Source organism: Stegastes partitus, unplaced genomic scaffold, assembly GCF_000690725.1.
Source record: "Stegastes partitus isolate 25-593 unplaced genomic scaffold, Stegastes_partitus-1.0.2 Scaffold1134, whole genome shotgun sequence".
Lineage (NCBI taxonomy): Eukaryota > Metazoa > Chordata > Actinopteri > Pomacentridae > Stegastes > Stegastes partitus.
In genome coordinates, this window is record NW_007578865.1 from 137,403 (window position 1) to 156,551 (window position 19,149).

At 40.3% G+C, this 19,149-nt stretch overlaps 1 protein-coding gene across 2 annotated transcripts in view; it reads left to right on the forward strand.

Annotated features, from left to right (window-relative positions):
- Positions 1–19,149, forward strand: part of LOC103368240 (E3 ubiquitin-protein ligase SMURF2) — a 60,398-nt gene that overhangs the window by 12,144 nt on the left and 29,105 nt on the right. For both annotated transcript variants that reach the window (XM_008296546.1, XM_008296547.1), the window contains exons 2-3: positions 13,233–13,271; positions 15,004–15,112. In XM_008296546.1, coding sequence (XP_008294768.1) covers positions 13,233–13,271; positions 15,004–15,112 — 148 coding nt within the window. The remainder of the gene's footprint in view (positions 1–13,232; positions 13,272–15,003; positions 15,113–19,149) is intronic.

Genomic DNA, 19,149 nt, shown 5'->3' on the forward strand with positions numbered 1-19,149 from the left:
TGCATATGTCAAAGCTATTTTTCAGACTTTCAGAAAGAGCTGTACCTAACTGTCAATCAGAGAAATACATGAGTGTGAATTTCAGTGATGATTTAGAGCCACATTTACATTGTCAGATGCAGCAGAGTCATCAGACGTGATGCAAGATTTGAACTGCAACCTATTTGAATTGTTAGCGTATAATATTGGACTATGCAGTGAAACAGACCATACACATGTACTTCTGTTTAAATCTAGCTATTATGCACTTTGTATTTCACTTCAAACATTAAGGACAATGTGTAAAATAATACACAAATCCTAATATAAATAACTCCACAGCAATGCCCACGATGTAACAACTGACTGTAATTATCAGCTGTTTTGCTCAGTAAATAATAAGCACATTTTTGCATGCAGAGTTTTCCTGTAACTTTGTAAGGATTGTCCTTCAAATATTTGAAATGCCACAAAACTTTAGCCTGAGACATGCTTATGTTATTATTATCATTGTAATGCACACTGACAAAAACAACACAGCTGCTTGACTTGAAGAATCTCAGTTGACTCAGGGGTCTTCAACAGATGAGTTGCCTCTCCAGCTTTTGAGGCCAGCCGAACAGAAATTTTACAACGTGCAGTCCAGCTGCTTGATGAAAAATTTACTGTTTGAGTCTCTTTCTCAGTGTAACTTTAAACACAGCCAGCAGCCTACAGCACTGGTGTTTTATTGAAAGTTTTACTGCAGAGATAGAGCTCTGTGCACCATAAGAGAATGAAGTTTGAAATTGGAAGCTGGAAACTAGAAAGAAAGTTTGACTGAGCGTGAAAGTTAATAATTAGGATATGATCTGTGGCATGGAAATGGGAATAAGAAGGCATCATTTTGACTGGAACCTATGTTCCCACCTGCTGATCTCTAGGGACTGAGTAGCCGGAATATTGTAGTCCATGTTACCTAAATATGGTCAGGCTCCAGTTGCCTTGCGGATAGATGTGTTTTTGTCACCACCCACCTCCCACAGACAGCAAAGAGCCCTGGACTCTGCCATCTAACGCCACCAGGCTTGGTTGAATATTTATGTGTACACAGAAATGAGGAGAGCAACCTGAAGTAACCTCTCTGTGCCATTCACCTTAAGAGTGACAGGAAACATGGTCGTCACTGTCTCTCTGCAGCTATTCGCGTTCTTCCCTCAACAGGCTAGAGCAGCAACATGAATAGAAATATAGTTACCACTTGCTGTGTGTCAGCATATTTGAGACATAGATGCAGCCTAATGACTTGACACCTACACAGTGGCTGTGCCATATTGTCAGTGGGTGGTGGGCCTGATGGTGGCTGGGGACATATGGGATGTCATATACCCATATGTTTGGCCTTTCTTGCACTGCTTTTATTTGTTTGAGTTCCAGCCAAAGATTAATCCTCCTCTTTTCTGATTCTAATCTGCTTGTTGTGATTGAAAGAAAGAATGTGGGTGGTTATATATCTAGATCCATGTATAGATGGTGCATTTATGGCCCCTAACCTGAATGATCTCAACTAAAGTGGTATTACTCTGCCTTAACTGTCCACTTGCACTGAACATTTAAATGATCCACTATGGCCAACATGGATTTGTTGGTGAATTTTAATTTATTAGATCGTTACTCGCCAGCAGTAGAAATAAAGAAAAATAAAAAATGGGATGAGCTTTTTGAAGCTAATGTTTGTGGTATATAACAGGAATCCATACTAATGAGTTAGAATTTTTTAAAAGAAAATTGTGAATTTTCTTAGGTTTTTGTTATGTAAAATCAGCAATCAACTGGATGCTGTCATATCTTGCACCTACAATGAAAGAAGAGACTTGGACCAACTGTAAATGAATTGCTTCAATTGCTAACATGCAAATAAATGAAGTTTTTATCCAAGTAAACACGTAACAGTAAAACCACTGATTTAAGTTAGATGTACTTAAATCACTTGATTCCTCTCAAGTGAGCATTGCTGCTACTTCATTTCAAGTGCTAAAGAAATAGTAAGATTGAAAAAAATTAGAATTGCAGTCTAAATGAACAAAGCATAATTTCATGTTAATAGATTTCAGAAAAGTCAAGTGCCATCATGGCAGCAGAAAGATATATGAGATTCATTCGAAACAGTACTTAAACTTACTTTACTTTAACTACAGCTCCAATGCACTTCTTGCAATGTCAGTCCAAAGTTACCATGGCTTGCTGTGTAGCACTCTTATATAAGTGTCCCTTATTAGTGTGCACCTAAGACTTATGGAGGTTTGATATGTGGTATTTTGACAGTCTCAGTCTTTCCTCTATAAAAGTCAGTAGAAATTGAAATATACGTCTTTGTCTGTGAGCATATTTGGTGCGTCTGTGATGCTCAGCTAGAGACCACTTTGCCCCTATCCCCTCTTCCATCACTGCCGTTCTTTTGTTTTATTGCTCCCACTTTTTTTCTTGTAGAATACTCGGTAGATCCCCACCTCCCCACCACAACCTCTGAACACTGTTTTCCATTTCATAGTCATGGCTGTCATCTTCCTCTGCCCTTGTGTTCTCTCATTGCCTTGTTTCTAAGGGCTAGTAGTCTGCACAGAGACAGTCCTTAAATGCATCCTGGTATCCATATGGGAATAAACACACACAAATGTTGTACAGACACGTATCCAGCCTGTTATTTCGTGCACAGACACACAATCCATTGTAGTTGTGGTTTGAGTCACCTTCAGGAGATGCTGAATAAGCTGTAGTGGAATGCCTCTTAATAGCGCATTCGCACAGCTATTGTTGTTTTTAAGATTAATTAAATGTCACAAGGTCAATCATTGTGTGCACCCAGCTTAGTATGTGCTTTCACTGTCAAGTAAACACATGCAGTGTTTGCAGGGTTAGCAGTTGTGACTGAAAAACAGTGTCTCAAACTAAAACTGCAGCCATAACATAGCTAAGTTTGACTCAAGATTGTCTAAACCTGCTGTTTGACATTTTTGGTACCTGCAAACATGTTGGGCAAATAGCTGCAGGGGCTAATTGCCGTTTTGGGCGAACCTCAAACCTCTCAGCACATAACCACACTAAGCAACTCCCTTTTCCATGTAATTGCTGTCTTCTTTTGTCCCTCTCTTTAGCTTCACATTGATGTAAAAAAATAGAAAAGAAAAGAAAAACCTCCTTTCAGGCCAATCTGCATAGTTTGTGTGGATCATATGCAATGGTCTCTTATTCTTAAATGTTGACTGTACTACATTGCTGAGACAGTTTTAGCATGAATCATATACAGGATGGTCAAACAGTCTTTGTTCAGCTCTATATCAGCTAAAGCAGAGGCAGATAAACTAAGCAATCTCCCAGCCATAAGTGTATCTAATAAGTCATAAGGGAATAACTCTCCTGTGGCATATTACACCTGACTGTATCTAAATCAAACCTCAGTCTAAATGCTTCCTGAATGATTATTCCATTTACTTTGTGACTCAGTCTTTACTCCTTAGAAGAGCTTGCTTGACTCACCCCGGCTTATTTCCTTCTCCCTTAATTCTTTTATTTCTTTATCCCTGCCTCCTTCCTTTAGTCTCTGCTCCACATCATCTTTCTTCCTTGGTTTCCCAACATTGGAGCTCTCCATCTGTTCATTATGTGCCAGCTTGCCTCCATCTAAAAACACTCATTTAGGTTAATCCTTGTCTTCTTTTACTATTTTCAGTCTCTCTGCACATCACCTCGTATCTGTCAGCGGCCGTTCTGTTAATGTGTTGTCAGGACACCATGTTAGCTTGCTCAGTCAACGTTTAATGCTGCTATAAAGATGAAACCGTAGAAAAATTATGTTTCGTTTTTCACTTTTTGCATTTTTAACCTTTGTGAAATTGTTGCTCAGTTTTAAAATAGCAATCTCACCACAGACTCCATTCATGGGTGCTTTATGATAACATCATGGAGGAAAAAATGTCCCTTCTTTTCACGAGATGTAAATATGTTGATAGTGGAGATGGCCTAGATTTTTGCAGAGAAGTGAAAATAACACAACACGGCTCATCAAAGTTTAAACGGGTGAACTTTCGTTGGACTGCAGGTAAACATCAGCCAGCAAGAGTCGTGCAAACCACTTCAAAAGGTTTTCAGACATGCTTCTAGAAGTGCTGACTGCAATGCTTCAGCGCTGGCCCTATTTGATAAATAAATACCGGGCCTGAATATCACGTGTGTGCGCGCCATAAATTTCCAGACAAAATTCTGGTCGACTTTGCTCATTGTCTTATCTCTGTCTGCCATCCCTGCTACTCCTCCCTCAGTGTTTCCACTGTTGCCAGAATGTCATCACTGTCATTCCCTGGTCCAAATTAACTTCCCTCCCTTCCTTTCCCTCCCTCTTGCTTTCCCATATTTCTCTCAGTTTCTCCTCCTCTATTGTCTGCATTCCTCAGATTTGTGACTTTAGATAGATTTCTCTCCTCCCCACCTGACATTCCTTCCTTCCTCCGCGTCATTCCACCGTAGATTCCTGCGTCCAGATGAACATTTTGTTTTCACCTTCCCACCCCTCGCTCTGTAACGACTACGTTCACTCCAGATTCCTGCCTCCAGATTGTTGGCGTCTCCGTGGGGAGCAGAGAGGAGGGGGGAGCGGGGGGAGTGTCAGCTGTAGACTACTGGCCTCTCAACTGAATGACATAATTGGCATCCCGAGCATTTGCTGGGCTGGAGAAAGGCTCAGGGTGGGAGGTTGGGAAATCGAGTAATGGCTTTACAGAGGAAATTCAGTGGAGATTAGTTCGCCCAATTTAGGAGACCCATAAATGCTAATTCATAACACAACATCTATTTTTGTCGTGTGTACTCGCTTCAGCAACATAAACATTGTCACGTACGCCCAGAGTACTGTACTGCACTGTGTTCTGTGTGTGTTGTAGTGAATAAGCGAACCCGCCAGAGAGGCGTGGGGGGGAGGGAAGGGATGGTGAAGTGTTTTGTTTAACTGTTGAACAATACTGTGAACGAGACAGCATGGGGCTGTCGCAAGAGTCATAACAGGGGCAAAGTTGTGGGAAGTCTTGGGGCCTTCCCGCTTAAACATGAATGACACTAAAGGCTCATTGGAAGCCAGTGGGTGTGTTTGGAGTATTTTTTTTGCAGGGTTTGAAGTTTTTATAGCTTCCATTAAATGTAGGTGGCCACTTGCTTGACCTTTTTGTTATTTAATATGAAGGGAGGTTTGAATTACTGCACTGTGTTTATATCTGAGTTGAGAGAGTGTGTGTGTATATATATGTGTGTGTATAGGATTGGAAGTTGTGTAAAAAGATGATGCATTATTTTCCATTCGGATATATGACAACACATTTTCCCAAGGTTAGAGCTCGGCTAGGACACATTCAGTGAATTTGTGAGGCAGTATTGTCATTTAAAATCAATTTAAGCATTTGTCCTCCAAAAATAAATAATGTTTTTTGCAAATCTAAAGTGTTTGAGTGTGTGAACAGCATCCTGAGTCCTTGCACAGAGCCCACATTGGCTAGCATCAGGTGAACTATGTGCAAAGGTGAGAGGAATCAAATTCTGGCTTCAGGCCAAATGCACATTTCATTATTTGGCAACCTACCCTTGGCGAAGTAGGGAGTAGTTCCTTCAAAGTATGACTTTCTTCCCTTTGCTATTAATCCTCTCACTTTCATAGTGGTTTGTTACAACTTTCTGTCCGTGAGGCTTCCTGCATTGTTCATACAGCTGTCTGCTTGTGGAGAGGCATGTACTTTTTAGGTCAGTTGTCCCTACAGGAAATATGGTATTGACTTCAGGCAGTCTCTTACAAGAAGGTTTAGAAAGGGCTAGTTAATGATTAAACTTGACACCACGACATGAGCTGTTAACGATGTCTTAGAGGCTAATGGTTGGATTGCATTTAATTGATCTCCGCCAGGTTATGTTCCAGTTCTTGTTTCAACACACTGACTGTTAGGTCATTGACCCTGTCTGTTTGGTGTTGACTTCTGTCTTGTAGCTGACTAGTTAACCCTTTCCCTGTCTGCCAGAAATGGTTGTTGACAAGAAATGGATGTGCTGCTAAACTGTATTTGAAGTAATAATGTAATAGAAGCCTTTTTTTTTTCATCCTGCAAGTTACTGCCCAGAGCAGGTTTTACTTTTGGAGTTTGGACTCAGCCACAGTCACACTCCAGTGTGCTGAACATTTTCTTTTACACAGCCCTCAACCACACTATTGACCATGCTAATATTTGGAAACACTTATGTTTGTAGATTAAATACCTGCACAGCAGTAAGCAAACCCATTAGCTCATTAAAGAATCACAGCTTCAGTTAAACTGAACTTGAAATAAAATTATCCCTGAATAACCGCTAGTGCATAATGGTGTTCTTCAACAGAAGCATCAGCATCTAAACTCAGCAGCCTGGTGATGCTGATGCAGCATGGGTTGACTGTCCTGTCCTTGCAGTGCTGCTGGATAATTAATTGAGCAAATGGACCACAAAATGGCTGTACTTGACTGTGGAGTTGGCAGTGTACAATCCCTCAGTCATCTACTGGAGTCACTGACCACAAACTCTTTTCGTCTAGGGCAAAGTAGCCCAGCTCTGTGGTTTGATAATGATAATGGAGTACAAGAGGCTAGAGGCATGCTGGTGGTTCAGTCAACTGGACAGCACAAATCATACACTTTTGTGAACTTGAATACAGCTCATGTCATTTGTCTTGTCATCCTATTTTTATAAATCTAATCTTATTTTCTAACAGCTATGATTTTACTATGGCAGGATCTTCAGGCTATTTGGTCAGACTTTATCAAACTACAGCTTTGTGTGCATCAACTAATCATTACATTATATTTAAAACACTGTTATTTATCCAATCCACTGATAAACATGGGGCATATTTAATGATAGAAATTAGCTATGAACTTCTGCACTTGTGCTACCAATCTTCCCACAGCTTCTGTGGCTCTTTTACAACTAAACATAAGTGAATGTCAGATTCATACAGCTCAGAATTGGGTGTCTTTATAAATATGCTTTGCTCTAATGAAAAAGTATTAGAATATTTAGATATTGTGTACTCGACTTACATCTGTAAAAGACGAGTATCATCAATTTGTGGTGCAGTTTCCAGAGAGAACGCTCTACTCTGTCATTATATTGTTTCTGGCATTTTTGCAACGTCTTTCACTGGAATCAGACCGGGCCTTAACTAGTAGGCTTTCCGTACACTCCCTAGGATTTGAACATGTGACTCATTTCGCCCCTCACCCCTTTTTTCTAACAAACAGGCGTTAAGCAACTGTTGCAAATGTTATCTTGTGGAGACTCCCTTGAGAAAACAAGTGGGAATCCCCGGCGCCCTCCTGCCCTTGTCTGTTTACGACCTTTCACCTTTTGACCAGAACTAATACCAACCTTCAGCCTGACCTTTTTGTTCAGACAGATGGAGACGTTACAAAGCTACCGCTCTTCTAACTGCCTTTCTTTGTGATCAGAGACACGCTTTGCATATCTTGTAATGAATACAATTGCTTTTTTTTTTTCTAATCCAGAATCTAATTATCATGCATAATAGTGGAATGATGTATGTAAATTTCAGTATGGCGTCAGTGAAGCTGCATTTTTATTTATACAAGTGTTATGGCAGAGGGATCTTTTAGATTGCAAAGTGTAATGAATTTACATTACATTATATTGAAAAGCGAAGTTTTAGCTTGCCCAAATGTTTTGTAGCATGCAACACCCTCATCATAGTAATAAATAATTCATCCAGCTGGAAGGGTGGCGTCCTGTCTGTTACCATGAGGTGACAAAACAAACACGGTATTACACACAAAGGTAATGACATCTCTAAACATTTAGCTTGTTGTGTTTGGCCTCTGACTCATCAAGTGGCACGTATTTTGTGCCCTGCTAGTGACAGAGTATATTCAACGGTGCTGTGATTTCATAAGTGGTTACTTTACTTTAAGTCTTTTTTTCCCCCTAGTCTTCAAGTGTAGGTGTACGAGCTCAATAAATGGGCTTAAATGGTATATTGCCAGTTCCCCTGGGGATGAGTAGTAATGGTTGACCTCTAAAGCCTAAGGACATATTGTCTGGGTCAGTGGCAGCACACTGTCTGTCCCCATGTCCCTTTAGCTACCAGACAGTGGTAAAAACATTATCCTTCCCTGGTAATTGCTCAGATGAATAACCTTGGTTTGGTGTGACTGTTTCACTGGCTCGTTTCAGACTGTGGAATGGGGTGATTTACTCGCAAATGGTCCCAAAACAGCAGCTGTTATAGATCCTTTTAAGAAAAAAACAATGAAGCACAGTTGACCCTTTTTTGACCCTTTAACTGTTATCACAGCTTTGTTTTAGAATGAGTATAACTTTGGGTGGTCAAATGACTAAATTAGGGATATTCAGTGGAAAAACTGAAGTTAAAGCGAGCTCTTAATAGTATACAATATAATAGTATAAACATATACTGTCAAACATATGGGCCTCATGTTGTATAATTATTATTAGACATTAGTGATAGCTTAGCATGTATGAAAAATATCTCCATTAAGACCACAGCTATGTCTATAATCACTCCCTTTTTACTATATAGGACACTGCATTTACTGTCTCCTATTTCATTTGAGGGTATGAATTCTGAGTGTGCTCATTCATTCAATAGATCTCTGCCTATAAAAAAATCCCCAGTGAAACAAAATAAATGGTGCATTATGTGATGGTTAGAGGTAAGTAGTGTTAATGCAGCGGGCAATAATTTACAGATAACAAACATGATTTAAGGCAGAACTCATGTCGCCTATTCAGAATTCATACGCCCAGGTTGGCTTTTAAGCGGTAACTGAATACAATAAGGTTTTTGCTGTAACTTTAGGATATGACTCAGTTGTCTTTCTTTAGCTCCTTTGTTTAGTTGCTCAGCTGTCTCGCTGAAACTTGTTCAACTAAAAGCTCCGGAATCAGTTACCACCCTTGTACTTAACAATAGTAATCCGAGGTAATGTCTTTCCAGAATCACCTTCCAAAGTACACACAACGGTCCCTTGGTGAAGTAAAATCACTAGATACTTGTCATTTGCACCCACAGCTTACTTGTTTGCAGTATACAAGTTTGAAGCCAGATTTATTATCCCTCCTCTTGCTGTTTAACTGAGGGTTTATGGTCGGGATGATGACCCACAGACAACACCGAAGACAGCTTCACCCCAGGGCTTCCTGGTGGTTTACTGTTTCCTAGTTGACCTAGCTTTCCGTGTAGGGATCTGAATGAGTCTGGTCTTGTGCCAGCCCTGGGTCACCATGGCCTGCCTGTTCACGTGGCAGCTATTCACTGCTGCTGGATCCCTAGAGGCAGCCAGCAATATGAGATTTGATTTCTCATTGATGGTAGAGTCCACAGTGGTAGAGTCTGCATAAGCCAGGATAAGATTATCAACATATTTAGGCACGTTTAAATCTTTGTGGAGCTGCTATAACACGACACTGAATTCTGTGAGTGTAGTATGAGCTATAATAACTCAATGAAATAAGGCTGTGAGTCAAAAGCAGGTTTCAAAAACATGTATATTTTATTTAGTCCACATTGTTGAAATAGCGACGACATAGAATTTCTCCTGAGAGAACTTTCATATACTACATTCTATTATTTTGGGAGTTAAAGAAGGGCTGAAAGAACTTTTACTGCTAAAACAGTAGCTAGTTTCTCTATTTCACCATTTAACTTGTGATGTTTTCAGTGGCAATTACGACATTAATTAATCCTTGGTCTCCAAAATTTCTTATTTTCTTACCTCTAGCTGCGATAGCTAGGATTGAACAGAGCAACTTAATACACAGAACTAAGGAGGCCCTTTGGTGAAACTGATCTCTCATGTAAGAAGCATTTAAAGAAAACAAACATGTCCGTATGAGTTAGGGTTGATCCATTTCTGCTGCATTCGATGCTTATTTAAAATATGCTGCTAATTTGGGAAATAATAACTCAATGATGCATCCCATCAAAACCTGCTATAAGATCAGATGCTTGTCAAATGTTTTTCACGATTTCTGTATCTTCAGAAGTCATTACAACCTTGTTGGTGGTTGAACTTTATGGTCTCCCCAGTTATTATTGCTTGAGTCTGTTAATGTATGTGCCCTTGGACATATTTATCATTGTCAGTAGCATTAGCCTGCTGTGCCAGGCAGCACACTTGGTGAGAGGCCACTGATAACAATGAGAGTGGATTTTCTCTCTGTGGTAATTGTGGCTGAGACACTGGAGCAGTGTGCAGGTTAATCCCTTAATCTTCATTAGCACAGTTTGGTAACCAGAGAGCCAAGTACACTCTGTTTAACCTGGTAGCAGCTAATCCGTATTGCTTCCTCAGCGGTGGTGGTAGCATACGGAAAGTCCACTGCCACCGGGTCCACATTGTAGAAAAAACATTGGAGCAATTTACCAGGCTGGTTTCTGACCCCTATGTTACTCTCCTCCTCTGCAGTTTGCTCGGTGATCTATGTGGAGAGATGATACAGCAGTTTCAATGTGAGGCCAGTCGTTTAAGCTTGACTTCGTATTTTTTTCCATTTATCCTCCACATTAAAATCCACCATAAAATTGGACAAGGGGCATACTTTTCTACAGTTAAAACCTTAAATAATAATGCAGCTGTTCACAGCAAGGTCCCATGTGACAAACCCCAACAGGGGAAAATGTTGTTTTTATTAGCATGGAACTAAATGTTGTCATACTAAGATTTGTGTTTTTAAGAACTTGACCCATAGATGCACTGCTTTAGGAGTCCTTGCCTGGAGCTTCTAGTTGTTACAGTTTGTATCAGAATGCAGAATGATTTTACTCTGTCGCAACATTTTGGCCTCATTACCTGTATTCAGTAAATGAACATTTCAACGCAGCAGACAGACTGAAGTTTGCTACTAAACTTTGGCTGCTGATACCCTGGAGCACTTGCAAAGAAAGCAGCCGCGTATGAATATGTTTAAGGCGAGGCTTTAGGCTGAGGATGCTGACCCATTTAAACTTTGTTGGCTAATTTTGTCTTTCAGTTGCATTCTCTGTCAACAAATATTCTGCCAAGATTTCTGAGCTCTGATCCTCCTGTTTTTCACTCGTCTGCCGACAACATGTTTTCCATTTTGCCCGACAGGCGGCTTTTCTGACTGCCTCTTGAATTTGGCCTGCACCTATACTGCTGGCTTTGACGGTGTAATTTCCCCTGACAAAGCCGATGGTTAGTGTCTGTTCAGTCAGCCCAGTCAGTGTAATTTGGTGTGTGTTGAAATTGTCCGTTTCCATGTTGCGATTCTGTCTGATTTGACTGACTGTGTCATTTTGGTCACTGTCAAGGTCTCCACATTGAATGGGTGTAATGCTAGGTTTGTTTGCCAAACCTGTCCGTATCATTTTCAGAAATGGTGCTTGTTTCTCATTAGTGGCAGGTTCACACGCTCTTACATGATCTACGCTGTTGTGTACGGGTCTTAATGATGGAGAACAGAGCCCCTGATATGACAGAGTGGCCTTGTGATGGACAGAGTTGCAGTTGCAGTAACATTTTCAAGGCCCCCACAGTTTTGCATAATGAAATGGTAAAAAAATATGGTCATTGCTTATGTGCAGGGAGTCAGATGACTTTATTCTTTCATTGTGATACCTTTCTGTAGTCACATAGACAGTCAAAACTTGCAGCGGCAACTTTTTCCTATGTCCTGTATTCATGACCCGTATTGTATTTTTCAGTTCATGTCTAGGTGGATTCTGTAAATCTGCATTTTCACAGCATTATACATTAGCACTTTCACTGCAAGCTTTACATTGAGCTGTAGACACTGGACTATTTTGCCTCTGGAAACCACATCTGTCTTGTTCATCAGAAATAATAGATTACATCTGAGGCTAGGCAGAGAGTGTGTACATCGAATCTTGTGGCATCTATGTCTGCCTTTTTTGATTGATAGAGGGGAAGTGGCGGAGATTAATGCACGGCATAGAAGATGACAAGTAGCAAAGGATGTGACTTGTGCTTGGTATCACGTTTACAGCCTATTGAGCTGCCAGGGCTCAGCAGAAGACCAATGTTTTTCGTTAAACTTGTAGGCCAAGATTAAGGATGGTCTTACCCAGCAATTAAGACTATGATATGTTTGGAAAAGATAGAAGGTATAGATAGAAGGTATTATAAATGCAGATGCAGGTCTGCTCATGTAGAAAAGGATGGATAGGCCACAGCATTTACAGAGAGAATGAACAGAGTGTGTGAGTTTTTAGACTGTTTTTCTCCCTCTTTGCGGAGAGCTCATCACCACCTCTGACTCACTGACTGACAAGTAATGTCTGCAGTGTCTGATGCTTATTTAACTCCCTTTTGCATCTCAGAGGTTTGCTGTTTTTTGTTGCATTCGTTGTGTTAGCTTTCTCTGCCACTGCTCTTGATTGTTAATGCTTGGCCTACTTTGTCTTACCCTGTGAGTGTCACAGGATTGTCTAGCCAGCTCCAGACCAAGCATCAGCCAGCTTCAGTTCACCTAGGCCCTGCAACATACCATGAAAAGAGGAAATTAAAAAAACAACAGCATGGTATAGAGGACAAGACAGAACAGAGCTAAACACAGACTTACTCTCTAACCTCCTCTCTCTCGCTCCTTCTCTTGAAAGCTATTGTATGTTTTCTGTGATGCAAACCCCCTTGGACTTGCTTTATACAGGAAAGCGCGCTTGTCTATTCAATATTTTACAATGAGAAACTCTTAACTGGTCCTCTGGCCTGTGAGGGGAGAGCAAGGATGGACGAACCAACATGTAGGCAAAAAGAAGCAGCAACCACTGAACAGAAACTCAAGTTCTACAGCCTGAGAAATAATGAAGTCTGACAAATTATTAGAAGGACTTCATGTAAAAAATAATACCAGAGAGAAACACGGTCGCCGAATTATTGTTGAATAATTAAGCAAAATAACTGTAGTTTTAAAATATTAAGTTGTTTGATCTTATTGGGAGTTATGAAGTCACTGGCTGAGTCACAGATGTGAAACAGATTCTTGATTTCTTTTATATAAACAAATGATAATAATTAAATTACTACTCATTAGAAAAATTTGATTTCACTGCAAGTTACCTCCATAAATGTGTTTCATGTGAAAAAATGTTTTATCTGATAAAATACATCTTCATTTGTAATTTGTGCATATTTCATTTTTATTCTATGAGGCTCTAACATTAACATCTCTTTTTTCTTCTTCTTTTCTAGTCTTATGTGCAAAGAACCTCGCAAAGAAAGACTTCTTTCGTAAGTAAAGACTATTTTTACATGCTGCTATTTTTGTCCCATTCCTTCCCTTGTGCATTTGAATGGGTTTTGTCAGCAGTGGCAGCGTGCTCCTTTTTGAAGCGATGCTGTAAATGAAGTCCCCTAGGAGCTGTCTGCCCGTTATGCACACCAGGAACCCTGGCACGCATGGGGACCCACTGCTAACCTAATTTCTAGTAATAGGTATAAGGTCCACTGGTACAGAAACACTAGACTGAAAGGCTTTTAATTGAACTAGATCAAAGTTACACCTTTGTTTTTTCAGTCCAAATCTAAAGATTGCCACACCACAGTAACATGGGACTTCAAACATGAACCACAAACATTTCTAGATTTAAATGTGCGCTGTTGGAAGGCATCCAAGGGAGGAAGCTGCACTTTAATATTTATCTTTATGCTGTTTTGTCATATCTGTTTTAGTGATCTTTACATTCTGTTATTATTATTATCATTGTTTAAAAAATTGATTATTTAGTTCCACTGATGACTCATTTCTCACAAGCATTTTCTTTATTTTTTTCCGGTATTTGCTATGCTTTGAAAGTACATATGTACCGACCAACACAGGGAACGCCAGATAACTATACCAAGAATCTTATCAGATTTCCAGCTCAACGAGATACTGTGGAGGAAAAAGAACGTGTTTTGTGTTTTATCTACATATTGCTGTGCTCACACAGCCTCTGTTTACGGTGTAAAATGTTGTACACAAAGTACTCATATAGAAGAAAGATTTGTTAACTATGTTTGCTTTCCATCTTGTGATGACTCTAATGCACAGATAAATAATAGGTGTTGGGAAAGACTGAACTCAGACATGTTTTGCTCCTGTCACATTTGTACTTAGTGTGGTCTGGCTTTTCTCTGCAATATTAATTCTTGCATCTCTATGGAAGCATCACAACTATGGCTAGAAATAGTATTGTAGTATAATTAAGTTGTGCCTTAAATGATAAAAAACCAAAGTTGAATTTCATTATTTATTTCACAAAAACAAACAAAAAAAACTGTCACCATTTCTCCCAGTGTCCACAGGTGTTACCAACACTGGAGAAAATGGGGACTCTACATACTGTAGATATTTTACTACTTCAGATGTTCTAATTTGTTTCCATACTCGTCTCTTTTCTGCTCTGTTTAAGCACATCCTGCAGTTCAGCCCAGTTTAGCTAAAAACTCCCGGAATTTTTAATTAGATTATTTTGTGTTATGTTTTCATGGTTACACCACAAAGCGCAGAATATTTTCCTTTCGACAGAATCTGGTCAGCGCAAACAGTTTATTTTGGGCAGATTTGACCAAGATTTCCATTAAAACGGCACATCACAGACCACGGAAAAGTTCAAAACCTGGTGATTGGTTCTGTTTTGACAGTTTCTTGCTGTGACAATAAGTGTGAAAAGATTAAAAAAAAAAATAAATAAAAAAGACAGCGTGATTTAAACCCATAGGGGGATTTAGATGGTGAACACTATAGTAACACTATATGTAAAGTAGTTATGTAAAATCACATACAACAATAGTTGCCAACCTGAGTCACTGCAAAGGCTGACAACAAGGGGATAAACTTGTCACAGCAGTTTCATATGAATGGGTCAAATGGGGGTTGAAAATGCTGTCGTGCCTGTTTGCCCTATTATGGGGTATTGGTAATTTCACAATGTTTGTACAGTGACTAAGCCGAAACCCTTTCATTTGTCTTCTTTTACAGGATTGCCAGATCCCTTTGCCAAAGTGGTGGTGGATGGTTCAGGTCAATGCCACTCTACAGATACTGTGAGAAATACGTTGGACCCAAAGTGGAATCAACATTATGATCTGTAAGTCAACAGGAGAGGCTGTGAAATCGTGCTGCAGTCATTGTGTGCCCTTCATGCCTCACTAAGAAACAAATGCAGGAAACGTGGGTGGTTATGACGGATTTATATATGAAGGCATCATGCGTCACCTGAAAACTGAAACAGTGCTAACATTATTGTGGCTGCATACTCCTTTTGCTCACTCGTCCGCGTTCAGAAGCGCTCTGACAAGTGTTTCAGGAATGTGAGTACAGTCGTCTCTTTTCTCTTCGTAGAAACACCCATCTATAAACCTTGTGAACTATTTTACATGACAACAAAGCATCTCGTAGGGTGACATTTCAGACATTCCACACCACAGGCCTCACATAAGATATATTCAAGTAAGATTTTATGGGAAAGGCTGTTCCAGACTAATATGAATTTCTTCTTTCTCAAATAACAAGATTCCGTCTATTTTGGGTATCAGAACATTGGGTTCGCTAAATAGTTTTGCACTCCTGAACAATGTCCTCGGTGAACTGGAGACTGTCTAACTCGCATTTTTCCAGCCTGCTCACTTACTCTGAGCCAAATGTGTCTGACACGCATTCAGAGCTCTACTTTATTTTCGTAATCTCTCTTTCAGGATTAGCCACATATCAACTTTTGCGAATCTTTGCAACTTAATTCTTGAAACCTGCTCTTTTCGATCAAGGCAGCTCTCCGTTTTTTTTTTTTAAAGCTCCTCATATTTGCTAGCCTTGCAGACTAAAGTTACAACAACATGCAGTCCATTATGTTGTCATTGAGATCGGAAGCTTTGGGCTTTAGAAACACTAGAGCAGGAGGACTATTTCAGTGCACATGTGATTGTACCAAACTTTGTATTTGAGTCGGTCTCAGGAGGAGCGTTTTCACTGGGGCCATGTGCTCTGAATGTTCTCGGTGCTGAGGTTTGTGCCGACAGGCCATTACAAGGAGTGATCACCCCGACGGACCCAAAGGACCCACTGGCACACTGAGCTTATGTTGTGATGAGAGATGAAGGGAAACAGTGGTAAAAGAAGAAAACATGAGGGAATAACAAGCTTGATAGAATAAGTTGGAAATACAATAGAGAGTAAGGATGAAGGGAACAAGAGAGGAAATGGATGCGCTTGAAAATTTCAGAAAAAAGAGAATGATCAGCTGTAAGAATACTGGTATCTTGGCGTGCTGTTATTCTATAGCTGTTAATTATAAAGTAAAGGTAAGGTTTAAACATGTAGATAGAACAGATGGATTATTTCATATCTTGTAAGTTGTTATATTAGATATGTCTGGGCTGTCGATGATGCAAAACAGATGTTTTAAAATCTCACTTTTTCACAATTTTATGACGTTTTATACAATGAATGAGTTATCGTTAGTTGCAGCACTAATTATAGTGAGTCCCAGTTGTGGAGGAAGAGTTTATTTTTAAGGCGGCCATGTGCATATAACTATACATTCTTGTCATTTTCCTCTAACTTCTGATGCGCACTTTCATTTTCAAATTCTTCCTTTGCCCTGTCAACATTAACCTCAGATCCCCTCCCGATTTACATAATTTTCCTTCCCCCCCCGACCCCCTCCTTCTGGATCCCCACCCTCTCGGAGGAGCGTGTTCCTCACCAGCGACCCCTGGCCTCTTCCTCTGGTTCAGGAAATGGCTAACATGCCACAGAAAGCAGATGGGAGTGTGGGTTTGGCAGATTGCCAGCTCACCACACCCCCATCTGCAGCCTCCAGCTTTGGAGGTGGGGTCTTTTTTTTTCTCCAACGTGACACTGATACTGACAAGGGTATCGATGCCTAACGTTATGCGTCGTAAATACCCTGCAGAAATAGTTTTTCAAAAAATGTTTTCATACCACAATAGATGCGCTATAATTGATGTTGGTATCCTGTGCAGCACATGCTTGAGGATACGAACCATATTTTTTAGGAACGGTGCTGAAAGTTCATGAACTCGTAGTAGTATGTAGGTTTGGTTTTGGCAGGTTGCCGTCTCCTGCTTGGCCTCCAATTTCCAGCCTTTTCAGTACAACTCTTCACATTGCTTTGGTTGGAATATCAGATTTGCTCGCGGTTCCCTCTGCCCTCACTCTAAAGGTATTAAATTCTGTACATGTTGTGCTGTGCATACCATGTCGCTTCATGTGAGAGCCTGTCTGAGCGAGGTTTGATCAGTCCCCCAGTAATAAAGTGCAGAGCGTATCAATGGCACTGGCACTGCTCCATTCTGTCTTCACTCTCTCACGTTGACATCCACATTAAAAATGCATTGGCAGTAATTGCCAAGTCAACTCTCTTCATTACAGTCTACTCACCACAAGCCTGGTCTGTACGCCACATTTACCCACCTACAGTATAACCAGAAAGTGAATGACTCCAATCAGTTTAGGTCTATCCAGTCCTCGAGATGGGTTTGTTTTGAGAGAGTTAAGTGCAAGATGTCAGTATAGAGATATAAAGAGGCACTTTTCCGTGAAGCAATACAGCCAATAAGTGACGCAGATAGATTGCAATCCAGTCATTAATCATGGTTTACTCTCCTTACATCAGTTCAATCCACCCACATACATTTGAATTTGTTGCTGATAGTAGTGTTGTAGTAGTTCCGAAGTCCTTTCAGTGTTATGTCAGAGTACATTCTTAAAGTGGTTTTTGGCTCGGTTCTTGTGAGGGAGGAAATAACGTTTTGTTCTACCTGAACTGTTAACCTCAGGCGCTTGTTCATTGTCTTGTCAGCTATTTCAGTTCTTGTTTGCTCTTTTGTTTGGAGACAGTTCTTCGTGCAGCGTACCTTTGCATCACACTGACCTGGTAATCTCAACCACAATGCGTTGAGAAAAAACGTAGACAATGTCCACAGAGAGGTCGTACAGTACACAAAATGCAAGAAACCAAACTGAAGCGGTACAATGTTTGGAACATCTGTTGTTCAAAGATTGAAATGACATTTCAATCAAGGATGAACTCAAATTTGGTCTCATCAAACAGCTCGGGTTTGATGAAAAGTGCTAATCATTGTCAAAACAATTCAGCTGTTCAGCCTTTTGTCTGAACAGAGTTGTCATAACTTGCGAATAATTCTTGATAAATCCCCCTGTCAAAGCGTTAGATGTGACAGAAGCCTTTTACAAGACGGGGAGCTCGGCGCAGTTTACCTCCAGTGGTTTTTAGTCCGTGGATATCAACTCCTTGGCAAATAAGCTCTATAATTAACTCACCTTTCCTGGTGAGAGGTTTCATGGCAAGCATCTGTGTGTCCTGTCATCCATTTGTCATCAGATAGTGTTAAATGACAAGATCAGATCAGATTCTGCATACACAATACAGCACATGCTTGAAAGAACGAGAGAAAAGAGAGAGAAAACGTGTCCCGAGATGCTACTGTGTCCTCATCAAATTTCCATACAGTAACTAGTCCCTGGGCACATAAAAAGATCCATGAGTCACTCAAGTAGTAATTTAATTTCAGTCCATCAATTTGCCCACTTCTGTTATTTGGGTTACATTCCAAACCTATACGTTTTGATGTGTTCAGTAGGAAAATCCCTCTCCGTGCCATTGATATACAGCTTAATATAGAGCTTGGCATCAGAGCTGGCTGCTAGACTGTAATTACGTGTGTGTGTGTGTGTGTGTGTGTGTGTGTGTGTGTGTGTGAGTGAATGTATGATTGTGCATTTGAATGCTGTGTGAAATGTGTGTTTACTGTAAGAGCTGTCTGGGCCTCAGACTGGTGGTGGAGCTCATCACAGGGACTTCCTCTGTTCTCCAACCACGACTAGACTGAGCTCAGCGACGCAAAATCTGCACTCACGCACAAATTACTTAAAAAATCGGCTAATGAGCCTCATTAGACAGATGCATCGTGTGTTGGTCTGTTGCTGACTGAGAGACGTGCTTGTGAGAGATACAAAATCCAAGTTTTTGTCGGTTTGGAGAGTTTAATTAATTTAATTTCTAAGTTACATATTCTAGCAGTAGAAGAAAACTACCCTGTTTGAACCCCCTCAGATGTGCACACAAGCAAATACATACTCACT